Here is a 19,283-nt window from a genome sequence, read left to right as displayed (position 1 = left end):
CCAGTTTCCTCCCACAAAAATATACAGGCTCGGTGGATTGGCCGTGCTAAATAGCCCATAGTATCCAGGGATGTGTAGGATGGGTGGTTTAGCTGTGGGGAATGCAGGGTTTACAGGGACAGGGTAAGGGAATTGGTCTTGGTGGGATGCTGTTTGGAGGGCTGAGGTGGACTTGACGGGCCAAATGGCTTGCATTCATGCTGCAGGAGTTCTATGATTCCACATTCCACCTGCTCCCGAGGTGTGTAACATGGTCTCTGATCAGGCTGATGTAGAAAATATTAAAAAGGATTGATAATGTCATCTGAATGAGTGCAAACCTTTGAAGACAACTGCAATGCATACATGCAAAAATAGCACTCAGGAATAAAAAGCTATCCTTGGAACAAAATAAAATTTCAAGGTTTAAAAATGTACAAATGGTGTAAAACATACAGGGAGAAGATGCCATTCACTGTACCTATCTATTCTTTACTGGATTATTTACAACCCACTCTGTCACAGACTCAAATAAAATCATTTGAGGCAAGTTTCCTGCTCCCTTATGTCTAGTGTACGAAGGAGAAAACACGCCCTTCACAGCCTAGGTCTACTTACGCTTTCCCACCCAATTTAATCTCCCTTTTCTGTCCATGTATAGTCAATCAGAGGAGTGGGATTAATTGAATAGCCCCAGAGAAAGCTGAGGCCAGCATATCTCTGCCCTAATATGTACTCTTCCCACTCAGTAACTCAAGGAAGATCTTCCAGTGGCCGATATGTAATTAGCAACATCCCAGAATACTCAGCCACTTTTTGTTCCTCAACTCTGATCTTTTCACTAGAGTTGGCAGCATGACCTAGCAGCTGCATCCCAGAATCCAGAGCAATCAATGTGGTTCAAGATTTAATGCAAACAGTGTGATTGGACATTCATCTACTGCAGGATCAAATCATCCCGTTGAGTCACTGTTTGGTTTGCCAATGCATTCTCTCATTCAGCTTATTATTCAAATGATTAGTTGCATGTTACTTAATGAGATTCCTAATGAATGAGTATGTGTGAGCAAGTGTGTGTCTACACAGCACCTTCATTTTTTAAAATTAATGCACAAAAGAATCATTAGCTTTATGAGGCAATGCCATGCATAATTAAGCTGATATCCATCTGATTTGTGATTTCATAGAATTATAGAATCATGGAGTTGCACTAAGCAGAAGGAAGTCATTCAGCCCAACAGCTCTTTCTAGAAATAATCCAGTTAGTGCGTTCCTCTCACTTTTGCTTATATTTCCTGTAATTTCTCTCCTTCTGGTAATTAAGTAATTCCCTTTTGAAGTTGACGATGGAATCTGTATACTTCAACCCAAGAGGGAATGCAGCCCGAATTCCAACCCAAGCCCTGTGTCAATGTGTTTCATCCTGACACGTCACCTCTGTTTCTTTTGTCTTTTACCTTAAATCCCCGCCCTTCAGTCACTGCAGCATTTTCTCCTTGGTTTACTCTCTCCAATACATTCATGAGATTAATCCTCACTGTTGAATCTCCTCTCTGATGAAGGGTCTGGGCCCGAAGCGTCAGCTTTTGTGCTCCTGAGATGCTGCTTGGCCTGCTGTGTTCATCCAGCTTCACACTTTATTACCTTGGATTCTCCAGCATCTGCAATTCCCATTATCTCTATTGGATCTCCTTGTTGCCTTCTGTCCTCCCAGTTTCTCTGCTCTATTCATATGAACCTCATCCCTGGAACATTCTACGATATCTGTTCTATACTCTAGAAATATTGAAACATAAACATATGGGAGCAGGAGTAGGCCTGTGCACCATTTGTCATGATCACGGCTCGTCATCAAACTCAATAGTCTGTTTCTACTTTCTCAACGTATCCTTTGTTCCCTTTAGCACCAATGGGTGCATGCAACTCATTCTTGAAAGCAAACAATGCTTTGGCCTTGACTGCTTTCTGTGGTAACGAATTCCACAGATTCTGGGTCAAGACGATTCTCCTCATCTCAGTCCTTAATGTTTTATCATGTCACTTGTGACTCGTAGTTCTGGATTCCTCTGCCATTGGGAACATTCTTCCTGCATTTACCTTGTTAGAATTTTATAGGTTTCTATGACATATCCTCTCATTCTTCTAAACTCAAATGAATAAAGTTCTAACTAACCATAATCTCTCTTCATACATCAGCCCTGCCATCCCAGAAATCAGACTGGTGAACTTTCATTGTATTTCCACCACAGCCAGAACATCTTTCCTCAGATAAGGATTCATGGCACAAACCCATGGCCCTGAGGAGTGATCATCTTTGAATCAAGGAACAGTTGATCAATTCTTTGAATGCTCCAATCTTCTATGCTTTCCTCCTCCTGTGTTTAGTTCCACACATATCCTATAGTTGCCGCTGTTCCTGCCTGAACTACAATAATAGCCTTGTTTTCCTAATATTAGCAGTTGTTGCTGTTTGCACACTTCTGGCAGATGAAGATATCATCGATGGATTAAGGTTGTCAAGAGAAGTGTCTACTCGGAAACATCTATCAGTTCTAAGTTTATTGCTCTCCAACTATTTGATGCATAAAGCAGCACATCAGCAATTTGATGTTTTGTGTCTTGTCAACAGTTCAAATGTATCACATTGACTGGTCTGCCTGAAGACTTGCTTCAGATAGCTCCTGATTCCTATGACTGACTGGGCGAGGGAGAACATGAGTGTGGAGAAGAATTTTCCATAAGGAATTTTCGGGAGCATCTCTTTTCCTGCTGGCTTTTACTAGGTTGTCCTTAGTCACCTCTCTCAGGATATTTACACCAGCTATAAGTGTAAAAATTATTGGAGGCTGAGAAAATGGTTTAAAGGAGTCATAGTATCCTGAGTTTTATAAATAGGCACATCAATTCTAAAAGCAAGGAAAAATATTTATTTTTTAACAGATCATTAGTTTGATCTCAAATGGTGTATTGTGTATAATTTCGGGTACAACACTGTAGAAAGGATGTGAGGTTCCCAGAGATGTGTACAGAAGGTTCCAGCAATCAGGAATACAGCTAGATTGGAGAAGCTGAGGTTGTTCGTGTTAGAGAAGGATGACGAGAGATTTGATAGAGTTGTTCAAAATCATGAAACTTTTAGTTTATTCATTAGATGTGTGCATCATTGGCAAAATCTAAGTCTAAAGGTATGATGGTGGGTCATTTAGGGCTAAGATGAAGGGAAATTTCTTCACTTAGTGAATGGAGAGCTTCTGGAATTTTCTGACACAGGAGTGGGGAAGGCTAAAACATCGAATGCTTCCAGGGAGGAGTGAGATGTAGTTCTTATGGCTAAAGGGATGAAAGGGTATGGGGGAAAAAGTGGGAACAGGGGACTGGGTTGGATGATCAGCTGTGATTGCACTGAATGATGGAGCAGACCTAAAGGGCAGAATGACCTACTCTGCACCCTATTTTCTATGTTTCTATTGTCTGTCCCTAATCATCCCTGAGAAAGTGGATGGTGAAGGGAGGAATTATTTCTCTTGCTGGAAGCCTCAACTGATTTAGGTTGAATGTCCAAAGTTGTAACAACAGCATGTGGAAAAACGTTTCCACTCATCAACTGGTTAGGATCTGGAATGTGAAGAAGGCAGGCTCAAGCATTTGCTGTCAGACGGGAATTGGATAAGCTCTTAAAGAAAGAAAGACGTGCAGGGTGATGGGAAAGGCCTGGGGAGTGGGAGCATTGAATTTATCTAACATGGATGGGCTATAAGGTCTTCTTCTGCGTTCTGACTGTTCTATGATTGTAGGAGGTTGCGGGCCTTGGGCGGGACATGATTTGCCTCGACAGTCCACCTGTCACTGGGCAGATCAACTGGTGGTTGTCATTTCCTGAGTCCACTACAACCGTCTGTAACCTCTACTGCTCTGAGCCATACCACCAGCACTGCTCGCTTGATGAGTTCATCCCGTCTCCTCCCCCAGGGATCTTCTAGCCATTCTACTTCATAATCCAGAACAATCAGAAAATCTCCGAATGATACACAAACTCAAGATGCAGGCGATGCCTATGCTGCTCAGTTTTGGAACTTGTGGCGACTTGTGCTGTGTGCAAAATGCCTAGAACACAAAAGTGGGCACACCATAGAGTAACCCTAAAGTATTCTGAGAAATATCTGAGAAAATGGATTGTGTAGTTCAATGGTTATTATGAACATCATGGCTCAAATACGCGAGGTGCTTGCAAAGAATCTCAATTTAGCCGTACTAAAGCTTCCCAATTCAGAGTCATTGAAAAGGAAATAAAGTCAGACACAGAATACCAATGACATTTCTTTGAAAGAGCTACACAATTAATCTAACTGACTTCCCACCCGTCCCCTATGTTTAAGAAATGATAGCATACACAAGTCATATACTGGACTAGCAATCCACAAATTTTGGTTAGTAATCTGGGGATATAAATTTAAATGTCAGCTTCTCAGTTGGGGATCCTGAAGTCAGTTTTTATTCACATGTTTCTTATTTACCAATAATAGTAACCACGTAACTACAAGACCAAGTAACTACTAAAAACTGATGCATTTATCTGTTCCAACCGAGACGTAACTCCTTGCCCACAGCAACAGCCTGCGCATGGTATCCTCAATTAATCCAAAAATAAAGGTCCTCATTGACCACTTCTGTAAACGTCACAGGGCACAAAACATGAACTCTATTTTCTCTTCACAGGTGCTGCCAGGCCTTCTGAGTTTCTTCAGCAATTCCTGATTAGACACTTAACTGAAAAGGCCACTTGCTTAAGGGAAACTAGGGAAGGGGAAGTTATGCCCTCCTCTCTAGCAATGTTTAAGAGGCATTATGGTCAAGACAGACATGCTGGGCCGTAAGGCCTGCTCCTGTGCTGTAACATTCTATGATCTATGATTCCGTCATTATTTAGGGGAAGAGAGCACATCCATGAGCAAAGCCTGAACAATATTCTTACCCGGATGAAGGTTGGGAAGCCTTGTCCATAGTAACCGATTGCAAAGTAGTCAGGCTTGGGCCTCAGCACTTTCATGATTTTTTCATAGAACTTGGCTTGCCGTTGCTGCGGAATTAAAAACAAAGTAAGTTTCAAGTGTGAGAAACAAATGACGCAGGACTGTTCCTGTAAAGATTCTGTGTTTCCCACTAGCTCTGAAATGCGTGTCGTCTGTACTTTCCTCTCTGCCTGGTGATATGGGATAGCCCTGCTCCAGAGCTGCTGGTCAACCTCTCACTCTGAGCACAACAGGATGATACTTGTGGAGCTGGATGAACACAGCAGGCCAGGCAGCATCAGAGGAGCAGGAAAGCCGATGCTTTAGATAGAAGGGTCAGCTTTCCTGCTCCTCTGATGCAGCCTGGCCTGCTGTGTTCCTCCAGCTCCACACTGTGTTACCTCAGACTCCAGCATCGGCAGTTCTTACTATCTTTGGGTGATATTTGTACTTTGGTGGATGAGCCATTCTCTCCTCACCTAATGTACTCTCAAGCCCTCCTCTTGGCACTACACAATGGATAGCAATGCTCATTTCTCTTCTTGACCATTCCTGCATTTACCATGCCAGCCATTGCTCCGTGACTCCAGCAGGCTGGCTTCTGAGTCAGAAGGTTGTGAATTCAAGTCCCACTCCAGAAACTTGAACACCAAGTTCCAGGCTATCATTGTAGTGCAGTACAGATCTGAGGCAGCATACACAGTCAGCCCCGATCTGCATTGATTGGAATGAGGTCAGCCAAGTGGACCTCTGAGAATATGAATTCCCTGTTTGGGGATGTTAGCCTGGTCTAATCAGGGAGCTTCGGCTGACAGATATAAACAGTAGTGTCAGGGGTTCAGCTCACCCTAGCGGCCAACTCTGAGCTAGCGGTGTCAGTGTCATGCACTCTGCTTGTGCAACTGAATGGTGACTTGGTTACAGAATACCGACCTTCATGGAGTTATCATTTGAATAAAACATCAATGTGAGGCTCAGTCTCGGTCAACATCATAAAAATTGCATCATTACATTGTTGTTTGTGTGCAGTCTGTCAGTTACATTGTAGCAGTGACTCAACTGGGTAGCTCAGTTGGCTGGATGGCTGGTTTGTGATACAGCATGATGCCAACAGCACAGGTTCAGTTCCTGTGCTGCCTTATGTTACCAAAAATGTCTTCCCATCTCAACATTGTCCCTCATCTGAGGTGCAGTGACTTTTTTCTCTCTAATGAGAATGGGACTACAGTGAAGTTACCTTCACCTTCAAAAAGTGTAAAGCATTTTAGAGCATGCTGTAGCTGTGAAACATACTATTTAAATGCGAGTGTATTTCATTGACCAGCACCTCAGGATGAATTCGGAAAAAACCAGTACCAACAGGTGTTAAATTTCCCAGCAGGAGGCAGAGGACTCAGAAAGTTGAGGAGGGAGGAAGGGGACATTTACTGGATCAAATATGAGGACCCTTTATTTAATTCTCACATGAGACGTGGGCATTGCTGGCTGGGCCAACTTTATTGCTTGGCCCTAGCTGCCCTCAAAGAAGTTGTGGTGAGTTGTCGTCTTGAACTGCTGCAGTCTGTGTTGTGTAGGGAAACCCACAAAGCCCTTAGGGAGAGAATTCCAGGTTTAAAATCCTGCAACAGTGAAGGAATAGCGATATATTTCCAAGTCAGGATGGAGAATGGCTTGAAGGGGAACCTGTAGGTGGTGGTGTTCCCACGTCTCTCCAGCCATTGTCAGTCTTCATTCTCAGAAAGTAGTAAAGGACATACTGAATGGTAATGGCATACAAAGGTTAAAGTAAACAAAGGCACAGCACGCTGGCTCGACATTATACTTTGGACTCATGTAACAGAAGAAGGAGGCATTTTAATGGTCGGCTGTTTTTAATTAGATATCCTTGTTTTTTTGTGACAGGAATGAGGCCATGTTATTTCAGCCACCTCACTAACCTTACACCTAGAAATGGCAGTTTGCTGGCAGTAACCACTGGAAAACCGGGCACAGCATCTTCACCGCTCAGCATATCAGTAGGGGCAGAGTTGGGGATGGAGCCTTGAGTGGAGATGGTTGGTATTGGCATGACCTAGGGACTTCTGCTGCCAGTCTGTACCCTAGCTTGGATCAGTTTGGTTGCTGAGTGCTGGATCAATTGGTAAACCTTGACTGTTCTACTTCTCCAGTAATCTGGACACAAGCAAGGTCAAGTAATTACACCTCTTTATTTGCATATTACTGTAGTCCAACTTAAAACTGTGTCTCTCTGGGTATAGTCTCACTTTCCTCACTCAAGTTCACACTGTTTTTATTGTCAGGCGTACATCATCAGTTACATCTGAACATAGACACAAATTGGGTGATGGGCAGCATGGTGGCTCATTGGTTAGTACTGTTGCCTCACAGCATCAGGGACCTGGGTACAATTCTACTTTCGAGTGACTGTCTGTATGGAGTATGTATATTCTCCCTGCGTCTGCCTTTGTTTCTGTCCCACAGTCGGAAAGTGCGCATGTTAGGTGGATAGGCCATGCTAAATTGCCTGTAGGGTCCAAGGATGTAGTATCCTAGGTGAATTAACCATGACAATGCAGGGTTGGAGGGATAGCGTAGGGGGAGCACATCTCGGGGAGGGTGGATGCTCTTCAGCGGGTTGGTATGGACTTGACAGGCTGAATGGCCTGCTTCAACACTGTAAGGATTCTATGAAGATCATGACAGATCTGATTGCTTTGTATTCCCATCTACCCTCAATAATCATTCATCCTATTACCTATTAAGAATATATTTACTTTTGCCTTACAAATTCCGAAGGCTGCTTCCTTTGCCTTTTGAGGGCACAAATTCCAAACTCTTGGTGGCAGGAAATCAATTCTCGTCATCATTCGTCTCCTTATCTCTGAGACAAGTACATTAAACTCTTAATACACAGCATTTTTAAAACCTTCTTATGTGGACTTGGGGCACATTTCCTGATAGTTCAGGGGACAATACTCTCATCTGTTCTGAGGAAGGGTCACCGGACCCGAAACGTTACCTCTGTTTTCTCCTCCACAGATGCTGCCAGACCTGCTGAGCTTTTCCAGTAGCTTCTGTTCTTGGCCCTGATTTACAGCATCTGCAGTTCTTTTAGTCTTTACTCTCGCCTAAGGCATGGTTTCAGTCAACGTAAGTGCAACATTTCAATGGATTCTTCCAGTGCAGTGTTGAACGCGTACCATATTGTCAAGAGGCATTCTCCTTCAGACCAGGCTTTAAACCAAAGCACCATTTTCCCTCACAGATTAAGGGAAGAGGTAATAACTAATTGAAATATGCTTAAATGCTTAGAGTGGTGACGGCTGAGGAGCTTTCCCTTCCTGTCTGGAAAGTCAACAATAGAGAAACAGTCTCAGGAGAAGGAGACAATCATTTAGGACTCAGAGAGAGATAAAAAATGTTCATTCAGAGAATTGTGAATCTTGAGGATTATGTACCTCTCAGGGCTGTGAATACTCAGTCATTGAGTACAAACACATGTGGCAGACATGTTATGACACACCTCTGCAGCAGATGGGACTTAAACCTAGGCTTCCTGGCTCACAGGTAGGGATAGTACCACTGTGCCTCAAGAGCCCTACTGAGTATCTTATACGCTCATCAAATAGTCGAATTTTGAGACTAGAAAACTAAAATTCAGAGCATATTTGCTGGATTACTGGAGCCACCAAGAATGATGTTAACACTGGTTGCTGGCCGTGGTTCTGAATTCAACAGGGAGCGGCTATCTCGGGCTACACACCGACATTTCTGACTTTTGAGGAAACAGCAATCCTTAAAAAAAAACTCTGACAAAACTTGCACCCAGTGCAAGAAAAATAACGGTGCTTCAGCCAAAAATCTACAGATTTGAGGCCAACTCTTCACAAGAGTAACATTTGTTTGAATCTATAATGTATACTCAAGGCAGAAACTGATAGATTTTAGGGCATTAAATGAATCAATTAACTTTTAAAAAATATCATTTGTTGGATACATGCATCACTGGCTTGGCCAGTATTCATCGCCCAAAGCACACTTCAGAGTCAATCACATTGCTGTGGACCTGGAGCTGCATGTAAATCAGGTAAGGTAAGGATGGTAAATTTCCTTTCCTAAGGACTGTTGTGAACCAGATGGATTTTCTTTCAACAAAAGCTACAGAGTCATCATTAGGCTGAAGGTTTATTCATCAAATTCAAATTTTATTATCCACCATGATGAGATTTGAATGACATCCCCAGAACATTAGCCTGGGCTACTGGATTACTAGTCCAGTGATCATTGAATTGCCACTTTTCCTAAGGGAAAGCTGCGACAGTAGGAGAGGACTGTAGGCTGCTTGCTCATTGGAGAGCTGGACAGCTGGTTGGGAGTTTAACCTGAGGTTTTCCACAATTCAGGCAAGATGAGGGAGGCTGAGAAAAGAGGGCCATCATGGGGACCTCAGCCAGTAACAGGGAGCCAAATGCACCCTGTGAGCATCACTCTGCATTGCTAACTAGCCATTCAGCCAACAGAGAACAGGGTACACATGTGAGACAAACGTTCAGGCACAATTTAATTGAATTGCTTGAGGGACCATACATCCTGTTTCTTACATTCTTGTCATCTTTTCCCGGATGAATTTAGAGTAGGATGATCCAGTGAATGAGGGACTCAAGCCTTACAAATAGGATCAATTTGCCAGTGCTTTTGAGCACCTAAGAATTAGAGACCAAAAGGCGTGTGTGGTCCAAGGGCTGGATACCCAACACTAGGCAAGTGGATAATGGTCACAAGCTATCTCTGTCCCTCATGTAAGTTCACTGATCTCATTCAGTCTGGCAGCTGATGATCAAACATCCTGGGCGAGATATGTATACTTTGTCCTGTTCATTGTAAATTGTAAGGATGTGACAGAAGGTGAAGGCAATGACTTTCTCCAAGGTAAACATTCTCCATGTGTTTAATGGTTTAGGCCTGGAAATGAGGCATGACAATTTATTATCGTTGAACAATGAAACACAGAATTGGTAAAGGCCACTTGGGCCATAACATCTGTGCTGTCTTTTTGAGCTATCAGATTTAATCCTACTCCCTAGATTGCTCACCATAACTCTGAAAATAAATCCTTTTCAAGTACATATCCAATTCCTTCTCAGAACCTGTCAAATCTTATTTCTTGACCCTTTTAGACTTTATATTTTAAACTTATAGTTAATTCAAATCTGAAATCTCTGGTTAGCAACTCATAAGAAACAATTTTCTCTTGTGCAGCATCTGAGGAAGGACATTTTGGCTATTGAGGAAGTGTAAAAATGGTTTACCAGACAGATTTCTGTGTCTGCCAGACTGATATATGGGGAGAGGCCGGATTACTTAGGACTATATTCAGAAAAAATTAAGAATGTCTGATAGAAATTTATAGCATTCTAATAAATTTAGACAGGGTAATGCAGGAAGTGTGTTCCTGATTCATGCGGAGTTCAGGGCCAAGGGGGTCACAACCTGAGGGTGAGGGATAGGTCATTTCAACAGAAGTGTGAATAGGTATTTTCACTAAGAGCATGGTGAGCCTGTAGAATTCTCTACCACAGGAAACTATTGAGGCTAATACAATGGAGGCCTTCAGGAAAGGTGTACATACCTTGGGTCTAAAGAGTCATGGAACAGTCATGTATTCTGTTAAATGGTGGAGCAGACTTGGAGGATTACCACTATTCCAATATTTCAATTTTCTCCCTTCTTGCTCTTGGCAAAACCCCTCACAATTTTGAATACCTTAATGAGGACTCCTGTCAAGTTGCCTCAGCTGTTAATCCTAGTTTCATAATCTCTCCGCATCCCTGAAAACATCCTGGTAACTTTAAGCTGGGCCATATTCAGGGCCTTTAATGTCCATCTTAAAGTGTCGCTCTCAGTATGTGCTCCAATTGGCGCTAAGTTCACAATGTTTGAGCATGGAGGAGACCAGATCCAGGGGACTATATGGAGTCAGACCTATACAGCATGGAAACAGACCCTTCAGTTCAACTTGTCTGTCCCTATCAGATATCCTAAGCTGATCTAATCCTATTTTCCAGCATTGGGCCTATAAGCAACTAAACCCTTCCTATTCATGTACCCATCCAGATGCCTTTTAAATGTTGTAATTGTACCAACCTCCACCATATTGCTGGAATCTCGTTGCAAACACACACGACCCTCTGTGTGAAAAAACTGCCCCTTAGGTCCCTTTTACATCTTTCCTCTCTCACTTTAAACCTATGCCCTCTAATTGTGGACTCCCTAACCCTTGGAAAAAGACTTCAGCCATTCACCCTATCCATGCCCCTCATGATTTTGTAAACCTCTATAAAGTCACCCCTCAGCCTCTGGCAGTCCAGGGAAAATAGCCCCATCCTATTCAGCCTCTTCCTCCAGCTCAAGCCCTCTGACCCTGGCAACATTCTTGTAAATCTTTTCTGAACCCTTTCAAGTTTCATAACATTCTTATAGCAGGGAGACCAGAATCGTATGCAGTATCCCAAAAGTGGCCAAACCCCAATGTGCAAGTAGTCCCCATTTGACACTCATCTGGTTCACTGACGTCCTTCAGGAAAGGCAATCTGCCATCCTCACCTGGTCTGACTGACATGTGACTCCAGACCCACAGCAACGTGGTTGACTCTTAACCCTATGGGCAATTACAGTTGGTAATAAATGCTGGCACAGCCAGTGACACCCACACCCAATGAATGATTTTTTTAAAAAATCGCTCAGAGGTCTGTTAGCTTATGGAATTCCCTTACAGTGGTTGCTGTGTCACTGAATTTAATCAAGGCTGAGTTATAAAGATTGTTGATTGATGAGGGAGATAAGAGTTATAGGGTGCAGACAAGAAAGTGGAATTCCATGATCGGTCATGGCTTTATTGAATGACTGGCTTTAAGGGCCAAATGGCCCGCTCAGCTCTTGAGTCCCGATCTTGCTATTCCTTTGCTTTTTCGGGCTAAGCTAAGTACACCATGCAATGTCTTATCTTGTGCAGGCAGGTGCTGTACAACAATTTGCCTACTACTAGAAATGAAATGACTGCGGGTTGGGATAAAAGAAAAATTGCCTCAGCTACAATGAGCAGAATAAACCTGTGCCCCACTACAAGAAACTCCCTGACCAAAGCACACGCGAGAGTGATAATGTGATTAATATTGAGGCAACATTGAGCTGCTCTTGAGGAAAAGCCTCACAGCCTAATGACTTCCACCATTAACCTTTCCACTTCTTCCAAGGCTTGTCATCAGTCACTGCCCTATCAGTTATTCCCTCATGGATTAGACAAAAGGCAGCAGAGCGTTAAAGACCAATCTCTTCATGGGAAATGGCCATCATCAATCATCATTAGCTTATCATAATCAATGAAAGCTCGCATTTACTCACCAGGGTCTCACTCAGTAGTTCATAATCAAAGATCTCCATCTCGTACTGTTCTGCCAGCTCCTTGCAGAGATGAATGGCTTCTTCCCACATCTGTTCACAGCAAGCAGCAAATAATTAGTGTGACACATTGAAATGATCCATCTGTGCTACTTTGCAGCATGTCAATGCAATTTCTTCTGTTTAAGGGGCTTTGCTTGCCAAGTTCTCCCTGTCCACCCCCTTTGACAGGAATAATGCAGTAACATTAAGAGAAGGCCATTCAGCCCATTAGTCACTCAACTAAATTGTAGTAGATCTAGATCTCCACTCCAATCCACAGAATCACAGAATGGTTACAGCACTGCTGATGGCCATTTGGCCAGCCGTGTCTGTGTGAGCTCTGTGCAAAAGCAATTGAGTGATTTCCACTCCCTTACCTGTACTCCTTAGTCTTGTAAAGGTGTCCCCTTCAGTTGCTTACTCAAATCCTTCATGAATTAAGGTTTGAAATTTGCCTCCACCCCCACCTTTGGAAGTGCATTACCGACCTGAAACTCACCTTGTGTAAGTTATCCTCCTGTTGCCCTGGGTTCTTTTACCAGTCACCTCAAACTAATGGTCTCCAGTTTTCCATCCTTACACCAGTGGGAACAGTTTCTCTCCATCCTCTTTAAATATTCTCCCCACAAAGGTTTGGAATCTCCTTCTGTGTCTTTAACCCATAACCTTTGATAGCCCGACTCAACATTACTCTACACTTCTCCATTTGAATTTGTCCATGTCCTCATTTTGTTTTAGCAGGGGTAGAGATGTGCTTCTGACTTTTACTCTCCATTTGGGTAGAAGGAGTGCTTCCTGCTCTTGAATGGCTTGGGTCTAAAGACTCTACAGTGCTGAGTGAAATAGATAATAAACACTGCGTATATTAACCCAAACAATTCGTCCATATTGCTTGACCATGAAAATCAACAAGGTTTTTGACGTTGCTTTTCACTGAATGTCTTGTCACAGAGTCATACAGCACAAAAACAGGCTCTTCAGTCCAACCAGTCCATGCCAAGTCCAAAACCCAAATTAAACGAAAGCCACCTGCCTGCTCCTGGCTCATATTGCTCCAAACCTTTCTGATTCATGTACTTATCCAATTGTCTTCTAAGCTCCATTACTTCCTCAGGAAGTTCATTCCAACTGGTGAACCACCCTCTGTGTAAAAACATTGCCCTTCATATCTTTTTTAAGCCTTTTTCATCTCATCTTAAAAATGTGTGCCCTTGTCTTGAAATCCCCCATCCTAGAGAAAGGATGACTACCATTAACTTTATCTATACCCCTCATTATTTTATAAACTTCATTAAACAGGAGATGCTGAGGAATGTTAAGGATTAAAACCACTACCTCCCAAAAGCTATGGAAGTCTCTCTTCACTGCGTCATTACCATCACCATGAAGATAGTAGTGGTTGAATAAGGGGAGACAATTATCTTTCAGCTAAGCTCAATTAGTTACATACCATAATTATTTCATGGAATATGGTCATTACTGGCTATAGGAGCATTTGAGGCCAATCTATTATTTTCCTTGAGAAAGTGGTGCTAAGACATCTTGTGCAACTGCAGAGCTTGTGGTGTGGGAGTATGCACAATACGGTACAGCAAGGCAGTTTCAAGATTTTGACCCTGGAATAGTAATATACTACCAAGTCAGGGTGGTGTGTGACTTGGAGATCAAATTACAGAACTATTACAGCAAAACAGCAGAGTTGGGCCACGCGTTCTCTCACACCTGCTCCAACATTCAGTCAGATCACACCTAATCTGATGATTTACAATCCTGCCTACTCCTGATTACCGTCGCCCCCTTACTTATCAACATTGAATTATGTCAGCCCTGAAATATTACTGAAATACTGTTTCTGTTGCCTTTAAGGAATTGTTCAGAAGACTCACAACTCTTTAAGAGTTAAAACTTCTCCTCCTCTGTCTTTTCTTAGTGTTCCCTTGCTTTTAAACAGTGACACCTAGTTCCAGATTCTCCCAAAGAGGACATATCCTTTCCACATTCACCCTGTCACAACCTCACAGGATCTTAGGGATAGTAAGAAGTGCTGATGCTGGATATTATTTGTTTTAATCAAGTTGCCACTTCGTCTTCTAAACATCAATGGAATCAGGCCTTCAACCTTTCCTCATAAGAACATAAGAACTAGGAGCAAGAGTAGGCCATCTGGCCCCTCGAGCCCGCCCCGCCCTTTAATAAGCTCGTGGTTGATCTTTTTGAAACTCAGCTTCACTTACCCGCCCATTCACCATAACCCTTAATTCCTTTACTGTTCAAAGATTTATCTAGCCTTGCCTTAAACACATTCAGCAAAGTAGCTTCAACTGCTTCACTGGGCAGGAAATTCCACAGATTCACAACCCTTTGGGCAAAGAGGTTCCTCCTGACCTCAGTCCTACGTCTGCTTCCCTTTATTTTGAGGCGATGCCCTCTAGTCCTAGTTTCACCTGCTAGTGGAAACAACCTCCCTGCCTCCACCTTATCTATTCCCTTCATATTCTTATATGTTTCTATAAGATCTACCCTCATTCTCCTAAATTCAAATGAGTATTATCGCAGCCTACTCAGGCTCTCCTCATAATCCAACCCTCTCAACTCTGGAATTAACTGAGTCAATCTCCTCTGCACCTCCTCCAGTGCTAGTATGTCTCTTCTCAAGTAAGGAGACCAAAACTGCACACAATACTCCAGGTGTGGCCTCAGCAGGACCCTATACAGCTGCAGCATAACCTCCCTGTTTTTAAACTCCATCCCTCTAGCAACAGCAGACAAAATCCCATTTGCCTTTTTAATTACCTGCTGCACCTGCAATCCTACTTCTAGCGATTCATGCACAAGGACACCCAAGTCCCTCTGCACAGCAGCGTGCTGCAATTTTTTACCATTTAAAAAATAATCCATTTTGCTGTTATTCCTACCAAAATGGATGACCTCACACTTATTGCCATTGTACTCCAATGGCCAGACCTTTGCCCACTCACTTAGACTATCTATATTCCTCTGCAAACTTTCAGTGTCTTCTGCACACTTTGCTCTGTGTCATCTGCAAATTTTGATACACCACACTTAGCCCCCAACTCCTAATCATCTATGTGAATTGTAAACAATTGCAGTCCCAACACTGATCCCTGAGGCACACCACTAGCCACTGACTGCCAACCAGAAAAACACCCACTTACCCCTACTCTTTGTTTTCGATTGGTCAACCAATCCTCTATCCATGCCAATGCATTACCTGTAACACTGTGCAACTTTATCTTATGTAGCAGCCTTTGGTGTGGCACCTTGTCAAATGCCTTCTGGAAATCCAGGTACACCACATCCACAGGATCCACATTGTCTACCATGCAAGTAATATCCTCAAAGAATTCCACTAAATTGTTTAAACATGACCTACCCTTCATGAACCCATGTTGCGTGTTCCCAATGTGACAATTTATATCTGGATGTCTTGCTATTTCTTCCTTAATGATAAATTCAAGCATTTTCCCCATGACCGAAGTTAATCTAACTGGCCTATAGTTACTGTTTTTTGTCTACTTCCTTTTTTAAACAGTGGTATCACATTGGCTGTTTTCCAATCTGCGGCAACCACCCCACGAAGATATCTAACTTATTCCTGACATTACACAGCAAGTCAAACAGCACCGAGAGGAAAGGAGAAGTCAATGTTTCAGGTATTACCCTTCTTCAGTCCTGGCTTGCTGTGTTCTTCCAGCCTCCTGTTTGTCTACCTTAGATTCCAGTAACTGCAGTTTTTTTTTGTCTCATTCCCGATATTAGTCTAGTAAACCTGTGTCTCGTGTATTTTCAAACTTCTCTAAATAAGGTAACCAATACTGCGTGCAGTATTCCAGACAAAGTCTCACCAGCGCTCTGTAAAACTGAAACATAAGTTTCTTAACTTTCAATTCCCCTCACAATAAATGACAACATGCTACAAGCTTTTCTGATTACTTGCTGTATCTGCATACTTTCTGTGACACCGAGGACAGCCAAATTCCTCTGCATTACAGAGCTCTGTACTTTCACCGGTTGGATAAAATGCTTCTATCTTTTATTCTTTCTGCCAAAAGAGACAGTTTCACATTTCCCATAAAATATCCCAATGGCCAGATTTATTTAATTTGTTCATGGAGATGGGGCATCACCGGCAAGGCCAATGTTTATTGCTCATTCCTAAGGCAGTTAGGAATCAAACACATCGCTGTGGGTCTGGAGTGGCATGTGGGCCAGACCAGCTAAGAATGGCAGATTTCCTTCCCTGATGGACATTCATGAAAGAGTAGGATTTTACAACAATTAACATTGGTTAAATGGTTGTCAGAAAACCTGCCTTATTAGAAAAACACAAACAAACTCAAAATTTCACCATCTGCTATGGTTCGGGTCCTGTGAAGAGAGTACGTTAGTTTTGGCTGTTAAATCACAAGCCCAGTGGTCACACCACTAAGATATCTTTGCATGCCTCTTTTGTCCTCTTCACAACTTACTTTCTGACTTATCTTGGTATCATCAGTGTTCTTGGCAACATAGTTTCAGTCCCTTCATCCAAACTATTTAAACAAACTGGAAATTGTTGTGGTCCTAACCATGAGCTACTTGATACTACAGCTCTCAAGACGGCCTGGATATTCAAAGACGATGCATAAGTTTCAGTCAATAATTATAACGAACAAAAAAAATCTAAATGTTTCAGATAAAATAAGTGAACCTGATAATAAATGCTACAAGCTCAGCAGGTGTTTCGCAGAAAATTAAGGAAATCTTGTGTGTCCTTACATCCTTGAATGTTCAACTGAAATGTACTTCAGAGCTGGCAATGAGAGCCTGGTTGTTTCCAACTTGGCTCACATTGTGATAACATGGCTTGGTTTTCAGTCCACAGCTTGATATTGTGATAGAGCTTCACTGGAGGGCTCCTCTGTTCATACAATCATAAAATCCCTACAGTGTGGAAGCAGGCCACTTGACCACAAGTCCACACCACCCCTCTGAACAGCATCCCGCCCAGACCCACACTCCTATTCTGTCACTGTAAGCCTGCATTTCCCATGACTCATCCACCTAGCTTTCATATTCTTTGCGACAAGAGCTCGGCCAATTCCAACTAACCTACACATCTTTGGGCTGCAGGAGGAAACCAGAGAACTCATGCAGACATGAGGAGAATGTGCAAACTCCACACAGTTTTCCAGGGTGGAATTGAACCTGAGTCACTGGTGCCGTGAGGCTCCAGTGTTAACCATTGAGCCACCATGCCACCCCTTCTGCCCTGCCTTTCATTTCTTCTTACATTGCTCAGCCAGCCACAGCTGCAGATAGCCAGGCATTTCTTTTTTTAAAACAAACTAGATCTTATTTTTGTTATTTTTGGTGCTCCTCATTTGAGGGGCTCATCTTCCCTCTACCTTGTTCATCCTCATCCTCCAGCTCTCTGTCATCTCTGTGTTTCTCCAACTCCAGTCGATTATGCTTCACTGAACTTCACTGCCCACAGCATTGGGTGCTCTTACTTCAGCTCTGTAGGAACGAAGCTCAGGAAAATTCTCCCACACCCTTCCCCCTGAAAAAACCCCTGCCTACTCATGTTTTTATTCTCCTTTAAAATACTTCTTAAATCCCAAGTGGTCAGAATGATGCTGGGGACTGTACTCCTGCCTCCAAGTCAGGAGGTCTGGATTCAGCATCACCTCAGGTCCTTTTGGCGATGGAAGGGGAGCGAATTCCATAATGTGAACAATTAAGTTGATTTTCCATCCGTAATTCATTCTGAAATGCCTGTGGCAGGCAGTGGAAGCAGGAGAATCTCCTGGACAGCAAGAAGTAGACTCCCCACATTATAAATCTTTACACTGCATGGTTTCCCATATCATAGGGTCAGCCTTATTCTGAGGACCCAGTGAAGGAACCCTGCATCTTTGTCTACATTTCAGTCACCTGTCTCAATATTTGCTTGGCATTTGCTTTTGGCTGTCAGTGCACCTCTGATGTATCTTGGGCTGCTTTTCTTTCCTTAATGGCAGGGCCTACCTTGCACTTAGAAGCCTCTCATTCAGGCCAGTCTCCTGTGGTCACTTGAAGAATGTTGACTCGATCATGTGATGCTGGATATTACCAGGTGAAGTACGGGATCAAAATTCCAGGGCGGAATCCCGGGACTCTAACACTGTTCAGCTTCTTCCTGAGAGTGTTTAGCACCTGGGCTAACCCTGCTAAGACCCCAGTGGTATGGCCACGGGTGAATGAGGGGCACCAATGGGAGGGTCAGTTCAGCAGATGCCATTTCCTCAAGAAACTAGAGGCTCATTCTCACTTTGTCAGCGGATTGGGAGTGGGGAGAATGAGGCCAGAGTTTTCAATCAGGATTGGGAATCTGAGCTTGATTTTTCTCTCTCATGGCTGAGGTCATGTGCTGGATGGTGGATCAGTTAACTCGGAAATAGGCTGGGGGAGTGTCTCAGAAATGCACCTCGAAGGGACTTGGGGATACTTGTACATGAAACACAGACAGTTAGCACATAGGTACACCAGGGAATTAGGAAGGCCAATGGAATATTTACTGTCCAGGAGAGGCAATGGCCAAGTGGTATTAATATTGGACTCTTCATCCTGCTTTCAGGTTTGAATGGCAGATGGCGTAATTTGAATTCAACAAAAATCTGGAAATAGGAGTCTAATGATGACCATTGCCAATTGTTGGGAAAAACCCAACTGGTTCAATAATGTCCTTGAGGGAAGAAAACTCCTCTCCCTACCTGGCTGGGACTATGTGTGACTCTAAACCCACAGCAATGTGCATGACTAGCAGAGGCATCACAGTATGGAGCTAGTGCTCTTTGACCTGCCAAAACCTGT

The 19,283-nt window shown here is 43.1% G+C and overlaps 1 protein-coding gene across 3 annotated transcripts in view; it reads right to left on the bottom strand.

The window, feature by feature from the left end:
- Positions 1 to 19,283, bottom strand: part of LOC125454992 (dedicator of cytokinesis protein 2-like) — a 1,138,509-nt gene that overhangs the window by 74,968 nt on the left and 1,044,258 nt on the right. For all 3 annotated transcript variants that reach the window (XM_059650434.1, XM_059650430.1, XM_059650433.1), the window contains 2 exons: positions 12,390 to 12,479; positions 4,952 to 5,056 (listed from right to left, as the gene is read on the bottom strand). In XM_059650434.1, coding sequence (XP_059506417.1) covers positions 4,952 to 5,056; positions 12,390 to 12,479 — 195 coding nt within the window. The remainder of the gene's footprint in view (positions 1 to 4,951; positions 5,057 to 12,389; positions 12,480 to 19,283) is intronic.

The sequence above is a fragment of the Stegostoma tigrinum genome, chromosome 1 (assembly GCF_030684315.1).
Source record: "Stegostoma tigrinum isolate sSteTig4 chromosome 1, sSteTig4.hap1, whole genome shotgun sequence".
NCBI lineage: Eukaryota > Metazoa > Chordata > Chondrichthyes > Orectolobiformes > Stegostomatidae > Stegostoma > Stegostoma tigrinum.
This window is presented reverse-complemented; position numbering and strand designations above follow the sequence as displayed.